We start from the raw sequence: 13657 nt of genomic DNA, 5'->3' as shown, positions 1-13657 counted from the left end.
GCCCGGCCCGGCCCGGCCCGGCCCGGCCCTGCGGAGCCGCGGCGGCCGAAGAGCCTCGCCGGGAAGGCAGCCGCGGGCGTTGCGCGCCCCGCGTCTCGCAGCGCCCCGCAGTAAGTCCTTGGGACTCGCCCTCGGTAATTGCGGCCCGACCCCAGCGCGGCCCGGAAACGGACCCCGGTTGCGGGGTCGGGGCTCCCCCTCCCCCCGGCTCCTTCCAGCTGCGCTCCTGTGGATCACCTATAGCCACAACCACAGCCATTTTGTTGTCCAAATACCACCGAATCTGTGTTTGAGTACAGGCTTCGTCTGTTTGCAGATGTTTTTTTTTTTTGTTTTGGTGTTGTAGGCTACGGTACAGCTGCTCTGAACGCACAGGTTCCTCTCTTCTCAAATAATACAGAGGTTTCCATCTCACTATACATAACCTATGGCATGTACATGCTTTTAATTTAATTTTAGGACTATGTCATTTTTGGTTTATTTCTCTTGAGGTAGGAGTAGAAAATAACACTACCATGAAAGTTTTTGTCTTTGATACACCTGATTTGGGTAAGGAATTACAGCATAAGCCTATTGCTCCAGCTCACACCCATTAAACCGAACATCAACACCACTGGTGAAGGACTTGGTTTCATGCAAGCAGCCTCACTGACTCCACAGGCAGCATCTTTTGTACAGCTGTACGGCCCCAGCAGGAGTACTGACAATTGAAGTTTAGCATTCAACAGACACTTAGACTGGTGGTGTGGGCTTTACGTGGTCCCTTCCCTGTCCTACCTCTTCTCAGCCACTCATTTAAGACCCTTTGTCACCATTCACTTTTTGCGGGTTCAAACCGTTGTAGGACAATGCTGTAACAAAGCATGGAATTAATGTAGACTCAAGAAAAAAGAATAGCATTTAGGGCCCGCCTAAGGGTTGAAGCAGTGGCCAGAGGGGCAGGACAGGAGTTGCTGAAGTTGGCACTGCTGCCTGCAGAAGGGTACGTGGTACTACAGTTTACGCTGGATTTAAGTAAATTTCTTACAGTTTCATTAAGACTAGGCTCTTTACAGTGCTAAAACAGATAAACGTTTGGGGCAAAGGACAAACACCCTTTGCCTTATATACATTGTCAACAGATACAGTATTAAATACAGACCATTCACACTCCACCTCTTCCAAAAAGTAGCTGGAATATACAAGTTCCATTCAATATCTGGAGGCAAGCCTAAAAGCTTTCATGCTCTATGGGCTGGCCAGAGTGCCTCCAGTCATGTAACATTAGCTACAAGAAACTACAGGAACACAATTAAAACGAAGAAGCAGAAAGCTCACCAAAAGTATGACTCGAAAACCAGTCAATCGCAGTGGGCTTATTAGCAACCAGCATGAAGCAACCATAAGATCTGTGGCCCTGGATATATTATACATGGAATTTCCAGAAGCAGGAAGGGTGGTCGTATAGTACAAAGCCCTGGCAAGACCTATTCTGGAATATTAAGTACAGTTCTAGCCACCAGTTTAAATTAATCTTCCTACAAGAAAGTGTGGAAAGTTATCTGAGTGATCAGAGAAATTAAGAGTCTATAATATGAGAAGATCTTGATTTAGTCTAGCAAAATTAAGCTAGGAATGGATATGATTGATGTTTTTAATTATAAGGAGACTTTATCATCGGTGAAGAAATAAAAATAAAGAATAGACATAAACTGCTTATGTTGAGGTTGAAAACCCTGCTCACTACACATAAGACTTTGGTCAGGAAGAGCAAGATGAAATTCCTTTGGAGGAATGATAAATGACATGAAGTCAATAGTCCACCATGTTTGGCACTTGTGCTCAAATTCACTACAAGATAGTTGAACAGAAGTCTCTGATGGCGGCCAAATAGTCTCTAATTAAAGAAGTTACACTGCACAGCTTATACCATAACACTTCTGTGATTACCCAAGACATGTATCTGGGGAGAAGATACAAAAGAAAGGCGTGTGAGCACCCAGGAAATCCCCATCAATGAAAACCGGTGTAAGATTTCAGGGAAGTATGTATGGCCAAATATCTAACTAATATTAAACACTGCTACAGGATACACAAGCAATAAAGCAATTCCTAACCACACAACTGAGAAAAAAGGGGAGGGGGAAACTATTTAATACAAGCTGCCACAAAGCAAGCAAAAAAAGTGAAGAAACTTTCCAACTTTAACACATGGCACTAATCTACATGCTGCTTACCATGACACACTGCAGAACTACAGTCTAGGCTCTAACAGAAACAGACCATATGAAGGAAAATTAGCATAAAATCAAAGATGCAAGATGTACCAATTCCTTCCTAAAAAGAAACAATCCAGTGCCTTGCAGTTTGAGAGAAAGGTTTCCAAAGCCCTCCCAAAGGAATTCTTCCTCCTCCCTACCATATGTATTCAAGAACAACATTATCATTAAACAAATGGTTCCACAATCATCAGAACAGACATGCCTGACTTTCCAATGATCAGCATCTTTTGTCTGAAAAGTGCGATTTCTGCTCTGATTACATCTATGCTACCTTTGTGATCTGCACCAAGGAATGAACCTCATCCCTGAGAAAACTATAGATTGGTTTGTCTCCATTGGCTTGTAGGGTGCAAGTCTTGAAGCTGCAGAAAAGTAGCCTCCGTTCTGCGCCAGGGTTCCTCCCTAAGAACACTTCTTACTACTATGTATTACTTATTACTACTCCAGATTGAAGCCAAATCAAAGTAGTGTATGTAGCATGGACAACTGTGTGTTACTCTCTAGAGCCCTACGGCAGAGTAGAAAGAGAGCCAATATGACATTATAGAAGTTTTTCCCATGGCTGGGAATATATATCTAGTTCTCTCTTGTGAATGTGAACTGAGGCTGCAGCTTTACCATAGCATGGGCATTCTGATGGTTTCTTCTTCCCTTTTTCTGTCATCTGCTTTCACAACATTTGTAGAAAGACAATTCTATTTCAGTCTTTTACTCCTCCTTCAAATTTGTTTTTATTAATCAATGGACCCAAAAGTTATGGGTGGAGAGGAAAAAAGGGGGAGAAAGGCACGAACATGATCACAGAAGACATGTTTCCATAGGAAATGAGTAAAAAAGCTGCATATGAAGGTGCAGATTAAACATCCTCTGTTTCTTTTCCACCTGCTCATCAATACAAAAATGTATTTCTTCTATGACCTTGAACAAGTCACTGTGCCATAGAAAAATAATGAAGTCAGTCAGGAAAGATACTTCTTTCCCTCCTCAGTCCCTGTGGATTTTGTTTTATTTCAAGTGCCAAGTAGAGGCTTCCTTTTACTATGTGGCTTTTCAGCATTTAATATGCATCCTTGATCTTGGTTGCAGCTTCTAAATAATACAGTGATCCAATCATAACATGGAATTAAAAAAGTAAACTATAAGCAAATTAAGGCCTTTAATTAATAAGCAGCAAAATACGGATGAAACCTTAACTCTAATCTTTTAAATCCATATATCACTCTCTTTTAATAAGATGATCTCCAAATGCAAGCTTTCTGCTAAGTAACCAGGAGATAAAAATCATATGTTCCTATATCTACTTACTAGAATTATAGTTAAAGACTTGGGCTTTATAAAACACAGGAAAAGTTACGACATGTAGAAGAGATCCAAAGCTATGTATCAATCTTTGGCTTATGTGGAGATCAGTCCAGCATTTATATAATTTACAGGATCTAAATGTTAAGAGATAACAAACTTCAACAACAATTCTCACGTGTGGCTATCAGGAACATCATAGGTAGTCACCATGTACAAATAAAAAATGGCAAGATTCCATTTCAACTCCTCTGTCATACACTGAGAAAATATCATGAATTTGCTGGAGGTACATGTGTAGTCGCAACAACACAGATTTGTGACCCTCTGCTTTAAATCATGTATACCTGGCAATACATGCACCAGATGGCTTTAAACTGCCTACAAAAGTATTACAAAAAAACAGCTGTATAAGGCTTCAGTATCATAAAAAGATTATAAACATATGATCTTCTTGTGACAAGTTGTTATGATTTAAGCAGTTTGGCAAGAGATCCATTAGTACTTCTAAAGATCCTATTTTGCAATGGATTTACCACAATCGTGGTTTTATCTTATATAGCAGAAATTATTACACGGCAGACAGTTTTATGAATCCAGGTATCTGCTTTGGTGGGAATGGAACAGTAAATGAGTCACAAGACTTTCTTAAAGAGAGTCAATGATGGAGTCTGCATAAGAAAAGGACCAGCTACTAGCTGGCTGTCAGTCACAGAAGTACAGGAATTTCAATCCTCCTCCAGGATTTTGAGAAGTGTAAAACTAATCTATATGTTGACTTGTGTGCAAATGATTTTTGTAGTGGATTTTTACACTCTTGCTAATTTTAACCTATAAATTATCTGTAGTCTCTCTTTCCACAGTGGATAAATGAAGTCTCTATTTCATACTACAGCTGCAACTCAGGGTAAGAGATAACAGAGAAGTTTGTATAGAGAAGGTGCAAAACCCCACCAGAGAGTCCTGCCTTTCACTGGTGAAACTGATTCTGAAACTTTTTTTTTTTTTTTTTTAAATACAGTGTAGCATCCTAGTCTGCTATGTGATAATTAGAGTAGGTAAATTAATTAAACAAAACAGATACTTTAAAAGTCCTACATCCAGATTTCTGCAGAAAGATGCATAGAGAATGGCCATTAAAATAACCCAGTATTTAGCAAGCCAAATGTAAAAGCTACTATGAGCCAGTCTCCCTAGAGACACTCTGGCCAGAAATTCAGTCCCGGTACTGAACTCAGTTCTCTTCATAATTTCAGAAGGTGTCTCAAATACTATGTGAATGACATCATAGAATACTTGAGCTAGAAAACTGTATTAAATAGACACTTATAGCAGAGAAACGTATTTAAGTGTCCTCTGAAAAAAACATAAGAAAAAGATCTAAATCAAGCTTTTGGTTCCATCTTGGCCAAAGAAGCCATCACTTAAAAAAGAAGCAGTCAGAAAAATATAGAACTGAAAAGGAAATTCTAAGTGAGAGGCTCTTGTATCCCAACAAAAACATATTTCTCAAACAAGTGTTGCAAATTGCCTTACCTAAAACAAAACAATGCTTGAAACACTACAGCAGCACTAATCAGATGAAACAAGGAATCTAGAGAGAGGTATACTGCACAAATCTACGAACAGAAAATGCACAATAAGATCTTATTACAGTGAACTCTGGAAAGTTTAAAGAAAAAATGCTACCAAAATAAGGCCATGCACTAGAGGTGAAAATCAACAGTTACTACACATTCCACATCCAAAAGAGTTATACAAGCACTGTGAAAAAAATAGATTGCATGTCCTTCAGTTCCAGTGTCTAAAAGCTTGTTCTAAACAATTTTGCTCAGCTACTGGTTATAGTCTAAATGCATTAACATAGCACTGTTCTGCAGCTAATTTATCCTGCTTTTCAAGAGGATAATTTATCTTATCTACTGTATTACCATAGCTGGAGTGTTTCTGATACCAAAGCTAGTAATGGTAACTATCAGTATATCATAGGACTGCTTTGTACGGTGCAGACATGCATCTTCACTGGACACAGGAACCTACCAATTACTTCTAAGAAGCAAAGCAGGTTGTTTTTTTTTTTTTTCTGCAACTGTTTCAGGTTTCAGACAGGAGTCTCTGAGAGTTCAGTTCAGACCCATCTTCCTTTTCAATGTTTTCTCTCCTTCAAGAATGTTCCCCATGTCCTGACCTGAACATCCAGTCTCAGCAGTACAGTACAACCTGTATGGAACATGGAACTCAAACTCACTTCTTAAAACACACTACCCAAAGTCCCTAGTCTAGCACTTCATCAGGTGTACTTACAGCAAGAAATTAAGGATTAGACAAGGTCTAGGGAGTGCATTCACTGCAGAAGGCTGAGGGATAGATTCTTAACAGTGTGCCTGGGAAGGTGGAAGACATGAATGACAGGTCAGAGTACTTGACAGGCTAAAATTCAATTTCCCTGTGTTGAGAGGTACTCAGGAAAGATCAGAGGGGAATTATTTTAAAACACTATCAGTGCATGTTGTGTACTGCTTCTTAAAATTATTAAGTGTATCTAGCACTGGTGCAGCGAATTACTCATATTTTACATATTAAATATTTACCTGTTTTGTTTTATTTGAAACAGTTTCTTGGTAAACAACAGCAACAATAATATTTTTGAAGGCCATATCCAAACTCTAGAGGAAGGCTCTTAACTATCCAGTTGGCACAGAAAAAAATAAACTTGTAGGAATTCCCTGTATTTTTGAAAGACACAGCAAAATTCTTTAGATTTTGAGATATAAAAGCACCTGGGGATGGAGAAAGTTACTTTGCCTCAGTACTAAGTCTGCATTCAAACAGCATGCTGCATTCCTAAGCTTCACTCTCTCACAATGCCCATGTGAATAACGAAAACCACAAAACATGGATCCCCAAAGATGTTCACACATTTCTCATGAGGTAGGCATAGAAGTATACTTTAATTAAAAATTAAGTTTGCCCTGCTAAATAATGTATATTATAACTTTCCATTCACCGGCCACGTTTGCGTGTGTTGGCAGCACACAATTGCAATTTACCGCGTCTCCCTTACTGCATCATAATCGATTTTCTTCGGTTCCTCCTCAACAAAGATGCCATATTTCTCCTCTTTGTATCCCTCTTTCTCCAAAATACCCTCCTTTTCTGAATTTTGTTCCCTCTTTCCTGTCACTTTTACTCTAACACTGCAGGGTGGGATTTCATCTCCCACTAGATCACTCCATTGAAGCACCTAGCCTCTCACTCGCCACCCTCTCTCACTTGGGCCCAGCTGTCTCACCAAACACTACCATGTCTTTTAATATGCCATGCCTTGCTTTTTATCCCCTGCTTTGCAGTTAGGAGCCTCTCCTCTCCCCTGCCTCCCTCAGCAGAGGACAGGTCTCTGCCATACATCTCTCCAAGTCCTGAGTCATCTCTCCACCTCCCACCAGCGATCTGCCTCTCTCCTCACAAAGCTGTTGAGAGTTGCCCTCTTCTCCTCTCTAAACGCTTCCTCACCCACTTGGGGGAAGCCCCCTTTCCTTCTCCCGTCTTTACAGCAGCCAGCTTTCCTCTGCCTCTCCCTGGGAAGCCAGCAGTCCTTACCAGCCTTTCCCTGGCCCTGGCTGGAGGCCCCATTCCCTCAGCGCAGGGGCCTGACTCCCCTCCTGCCATTTTCCACCAGTGCTGGCGCACAGGCTGTCCTCCTCTCCCAGCAGCTCACGGATCCCCACTGTAAATGGGGACTCATCCTTGGCAGGGCCAGGCAGTGTGCGTGAGTGGGCTGAGGGGAGGCACTCCAAGGGCCTCCAGAACAACAAAATAAGGATTTCAGCCTGAGAGGGCTATCCCTTGGTGTTTGGGAATCACTTGAGTTTACTTCAGCCTGGCTCTGAAAGTTTGGGGCTGCTCAGACAAGAGGTTTGTGTGAGGGTCAAACTGCAATGCCTTTGGTGGAGGTTGTGTTTCGGCCCTAAATCAGTCGAAAGCAGAGAGGGCCCAGACTGCTCGTGTGGGTCCCAAGGCCTCGCTGCTTCCTAAAGCCAGCTCCAATCACACCTTGCTTGAGGTTCTGAAATGTTTTGACAGTTGTTACGGTATGTCCTATTTCCAGCCCATACAGGAAGCAGACATGTTGAAATCACAGAAGAAAGCAAGCCTGTTCGTCTTGTATTTCTGGCTGAGGCTCGAAGTGGAGTGCCAGAAATCAATTGTGTCTCATCTATCATACAGGAAAGTCTCTTGTAGCTCTTTGCATTGACGTGTTAACTTTGCAAGGAGCTTTGTCCTGATAAGATTCCCATCCCGATGTGGAAGAGTCAAAGATGGTATCTTCTGATAAGTACTGAAAATTCAGCACTCGGTCCAAATGTATCTCAAAGGCCTGAGCAGGAATTTTGGTATAGTGAGTGATGTGCCTGACAAAGGCTACTGAAGTCAAAAACATGTTTGGTATTTAAGCATTGGATCACATGCAATGAGAGGTTGTTTCACAGAGGTTTTGATACCATCATGCTTCAAAATGTCTCAGAGGCCACCCTATACTTCTGTTATCAAACTCTTCACTGGGCATTTTACAAAGGCAATATGGTTGCAGAGACCAGATGTGGATGGACCTCAGTTATGGTTCCACGGATCTAATGAATTTGAATTAAGTTCACCTCTTAATGTTATGAATATGTTGTCGTTTGATAGTCTATTTATTGGAAACCTATAGTTTGAAGAGTGTTCCTAAGGCACTATTTCCCTCAAGCAGACAAAGTATAAGCACCCAGTACTAATGATATTCTGGGGTTAAATACAAAACCATAGCTAGTCAGGAAGACAAAAGCTGAGACATTATTAAAAATATCCCATGCTGCCTATGAAGGGTGTACGCTTCCAAAACAGCTAGGAGATAAGATTGCAACTTTGCAGGTTCAGATTAAGAAAATCTTTGTACATCTATGGCAATCAAACATTGTAACTGGCTAATAACCTCCAGTGATGCAGCTCTGTGCATTGAATCAAGTCTTGTTTTGTAGATACTTAGCATGTGACGTCTGGTATATGCAAAAGTTGCAAGACGAGAAAAGTGAACAATACTGGTCTAGAAAAAAAAAAACTAAAAATCATTATAAAATAGCATTTGAGCATTTTGCAGTTCAGATACCCATGTGATGCAAGATTGTATCTAGAACTGGATGTTGTTTTCCAAATCTTTTAATTGACAGATTAAAAAAAATGCTTTTCCTTTAAGAGACAGCAGGCATCTGTGGATTCCCTCTGTCTGTGTTTAATTCTACTGAATAATAAATAATAATAACAATGATAACAACAACAACAATAATAATAGTAATAAAGTAAATAAATTAAAAACATTCAAATTCATTTGGTTCATTCAGTTACTAAACTCTTCTTTCTCCTTGTATGGAACTGGAGTCTTATTTTGCATATACTAAATCTAAGGTCTTACATTTTTACTTGCATTCATATTTACATTCAAGGACTCTATAATAAAGTGATAATAGAATGCCTAGTTTTCCTTCTGTACTAAGAACATTATTTTTCTCTTGGTATTGCAGCTACTAGTGACTTCAAAATACTATTACAATTGTAACCTGTGATATAGGAAAGCTACCAAAATCAGAATGCTTTATGCATAGTGGACTGAAAAATCTCATGGAAGATTATCTGTCTAAGCATATTTTGACTGTCAGTTCTCTATGGCGAAAAGGTGTCTACTCTTCTGTTTACAAGAACAGTGGAGCTTTTTTTTCTCTGCCTCATGCATCATCATAATTAGCACAATTGATACAACTCAGTCAAACCTATTAGAAGCATAAGTAGTGGCATTTTACTGAATTATGTGTTCATGTCACAGTAGAGTTAGGAACTTTTAAAAATTTCTAGTTGTTCTTAACTGATGGAGCAAAACTTATGTCATGCTGCTATAAACAAATACAAACATGAAGTTAGAGGCTGTATGTAAACAGAGTGAATTATGGTGGTGAAAAGACCTAACAACAGTCCCTTACTAAACACAGCATTTAATAGCAGTACAATATGAATTCCCTGAAGTAGAGAGGTGAGTCTACATTGGAGGGGTTAGAAATGGTCTTATTTGTGGAACCTATGGGTACATGGAGCTACAAACATGTCTTCTGGATTTGTAGAGGGAAATCTCAAAGGGCATCTCTAGGTCGTGAAAGTACTCATGTGTGGGTGAATACCTCTATTTATTCAGGATTTAATATTTTTGCCTATGGAGATTTTTGCATCAGCTGACAAAACCCCCTCAGTCTGTCTTTGTCAATCTGAATCTTATTGTAGCCAACTGTTCAGTTCTCACACTACATTTGTGGTGTAAGAGTCTAAGAGCATGCTGTGTCAGCCATGGGATTATTGGTCCTAGATTTTTGCAAAATTTCCCATACACACTTTTAAAACAACAGCAGATAATTATAAGAGTTGGCAGATACCACAGACATAATTGTTTTCAGCAGTTACAATAGATGTTTTAAAAATATTTCCTTATTCAAACCTTTAGTTACTTCAGGGCTGGTGAAATACAATCCTATTGTCTCCTGCCCTCAGTGTATCCCATGGGTACAGCAACCAGCAGGACCTCCCTCTTTCTCACTCCTTCTTGATCTTCACCTGCGTATCTCACCTTTAAATTATTGCTCCAGGTAGTTTGCTGGGCTGCCTCTATAAACTGCTGCCCCTACAGCTATCTAGCCTTTGCAAAGGCTTCAGAAGAATCATACGTCAAAATAATGATTCCATCAAAACTCAACCACGCCTGGAAAGATGGTTGAACTCATTAGCATTTTATTTCAAAAGGAAACATGGATAAGAAGTTCCAGTGGTATCAAAATGTCACGTGTTAATATTTAAGGAATTATGGTGATGATGTCACTGTCATTTTACTTTCCTTTTTTCCTTTCTCTCAAACTTGACCTGACCTGGGATTAAACAGTCAGAAGTGTTGTCACTGTAACTTGCTTCTCATGCTAAAAGAGCACAAATAGGCTGTGCTCAGCAGACAACAGAAATGGTTGGAGTGGCAAAAGGTGTACAATAGTACACATGTGATCTTGACCAATTCATTTATACCCACAACCTGACTGCAGAACAAGTGGCCACACATCAGGGAGATGATAGTTTTCCTTTTCTACCCATTCATTTCCCTACTCTGTTTATGTAAGCAGCAGGAGTCATTTTAGCAGTTGATAGTGAGATAAGATACTAATATAAGAATCTTATACATCATCTTGTCCCTCAGGAAAGACTTTTGGTAATTTTGGAATGAATGTCTTATTCTCTCCAGGATACTCTGAATGTAAATTTGGAAAGAGGAATTTCTCCAAATAATTATAGTTTAAATGCTGAATTCCAAGTATATTTATTTTCTTTGCTTTTGTGTTGGTGCACATTGCATACATGCTTTAAGAGATTTCTTTTTTGTGGTTGCTATGGTAAAAAGCAGTCCCCAGTCCTTTTACTTAAAACCCATGAACTGCAATTAACTGTTTAATGTTGTAACATACAACAGCTCTAGTAACACCTTAACAGCTTTGAGCATGATACTCCATCATCTCAGCAGATGGTGATTTTTGGCATTCTGTGTTTTCAGTTTATTCTTCTCCTTTATAATCCTTGCCATTATATCCTTTGACAAATGCTTCTGGACTAACTTAATTACAATTTGATTATACCGAAGCATTTCTCAGATCTTTCTGTATTTCTGTTAAAGAAGACCAATACATGAAAAAAATGTTTGTACGTGTATCCCTGGCAGCAATTATAAAAACAGATTTTAAAGTACCTTAAGAATCTGTTTCTTCTCATCTGTAACCACAAAAATACAGTCTTGAAATACCCTTAGTATACTATATAAGCCCTACACCTCAACGGAGAAGGAGACACAATTGATTCTTTTGTGAAGAAAGAGCAACCCTGAATGTTTGTCAAGAGTGTCAAGTAAATACGAGTTACCAAATTCAACTTGTTTTACCAAAGGGAGTTGTCCTTTATTATTATTCCTATCGAGCTGAAGACTGAATTCCCCATGAAATTTGCTGATTGTTTTAAAGATTTATGACTCCTATAAATCCCTTTTAACATGGAGTTGCAATCATATTTAGAAAAAAATTATTTTGTCCAGACATTAGCAAGAGCAAGAGTATCTGTTGAAAGTTTTTCAGCTACTGTCCCTCTTTCTCTCATATAATACATTTGCATTCAATTTTATTTATTTATTTATTTTTCCCAGTTAGAAATGGATTCTTTGGATTTAAAATCAGGACTGTTCTTCATTTTGCTCCTTGAAGGGATTTTATGTATTAAGCAGGCAGGACACTTCTGATGTGTAATTCTGCAATACAGGACCAAGTAAACTTTTTTTATCTTCTTCTTTAGGAAAAGAAAACAACAGGGAAGAAGGAAAAGAACAGTTTTCCCGAAATCACAAGATAATTTTGCAGTTTCAAGTTTTAAAATATGAATGTCTCATTCACAGCTATTTCCTGGCTGGCTCCAGGTTTCTATGATTATTATTTATTCAGTGCTGATAGTGTGCTTGACATTGTGCAAATATAGAAAGAGATATTCATGTGGACTATCTGCCAGGATTTCTTAGTTGTTAGTGGCAGTGTTAGCCTCTTTAAGCAAAAGCTTGAGGCTGTCTTTAAAAGGGAGATGCTTATCCATCCTGCCAACATGCAGCTTCATACATATGACCGTGGGAAACACTGCTCAAATGCACTCAGCAGAGCTTTGGAAGGATGGACCCAGTAGAATTTAATTTAATTAGGACAGCATCAGTGTGTGGTAGCTCTGATTGATCAAAGCTTTAAGACCAGTCATGATAATTTAAAAAGCTGGAAATTTTTTAGGGAAAGGTAACTGGGAAGAGTCAGTCCTCCTGATTTGACACCTAGAGAATCAAAGAAGACTTTTCCTGAATGCTACATGCTTTTAAAATCTTGTGTCTTCTGTGAAGTCCATAAACTCTTTTGTAACTTCTCTGTAGGACCTACCAACAGCCTGTGTTCTTAATTCACCTGGAGAGTGATGTTGGTGTCCCTCAAGATGTTGCTGCCATTGGCAGACTCTCCATTGCCAGACTGACATCTGCCACTGGCTTCCAAGTGGTATCAGTGAAGGCTTTTGTCAAGGACTAATTTCTCAGGTTAGTGGCATTTGACCAAAAAAAAAAAAATCTTAGCCTAAATAAGAGGATTTTTTGTCTCCTTATTAGAAAAAAGTTACCATCTTTGAATTGCCTCTCTAATGGAGCCACAGAAAAATCATTCTAATAGGTGGGATATTTAGTGAGTTTCTTGACTTTATACATGAAAGAGCCAAAGGTTTTCTGTTTGCTGTTTTATAAATGAAGGATATTTTCCTCATGATCACTCAAAAAAGTAACAAAACCCCCCAGATCCCACAAAAAATACCCTCACCTTGAAGTGAGGGAAAAGGTGGAATGCAAATACTTATCCTTGTTTTCTCCCTAACTGGAATAAGCATTTCATCATCTGGTCTTTTCAGATATCCCAGCAGAATGAACGGATGATGACAGTAAGCGTATCTCTTTGTCTGAAATGGTGATACCACTCATCCAAACTAACACTCAAAGGCCTTCATTAGAGCAACACAGGTCATATATAGGAGTTGGTATCAGAAAGTTCCATGTCTAGAAATGAACACATCTGCCATGCATTGTATAGAAGCAGCCAAACCAAAAAGACTTGTAGAAAAATAAACAAACCTCTGAGGGATTTGAAAGCTGAAGTCAAACATATTGAGCTTAGTTCAGAACTGTGAAGAAAGTTAAAAAGGGATATATCAAATCTAATGTATAAATTACAATTCCTATATTAGTCATAGTTATTATATCCCAAATTTTGTTTGGAAAAGAAAAGGAAGTGCTCAGATTTCCTTGCCTCTCCTCCACCCCCCAATTCCCCCCACCCCCCCCACCCCCCAAGAAGACTTGCTTACAAACATTTTTTTTCACACTGAGCAAAATGCCTGGTTTACACTCAGAGGAAAAGTTTAATTAATTCTCATTTTACAAATCCTCCACAATATTTATTCTAAAGATTGGCAAATTC

General features: G+C 39.2%; 1 protein-coding gene across 1 annotated transcript in view; it reads left to right on the top strand.

The window, feature by feature from the left end:
• Positions 1–10384: 10384 nt before the first annotated feature.
• CDHR3 (cadherin related family member 3) overlaps positions 10385–13657 on the top strand; it is a 52325-nt gene continuing 49052 nt past the window's right edge. The window contains exons 1-2 of the mRNA XM_042791875.1: positions 10385–10404; positions 12716–12729. Of these exons, the coding sequence (XP_042647809.1) occupies positions 10385–10404; positions 12716–12729 (34 nt within the window). The remainder of the gene's footprint in view (positions 10405–12715; positions 12730–13657) is intronic.

The sequence above is a fragment of the Tyto alba genome, unplaced genomic scaffold, assembly GCF_018691265.1.
Source record: "Tyto alba isolate M040663 unplaced genomic scaffold, T.alba_DEE_v4.0 Super-Scaffold_2, whole genome shotgun sequence".
Classification (NCBI taxonomy): Eukaryota; Metazoa; Chordata; class Aves; order Strigiformes; family Tytonidae; genus Tyto; species Tyto alba.
Note: the sequence above shows the minus strand (reverse complement) of the source record. Positions and strands in the feature narration are given on the sequence as shown.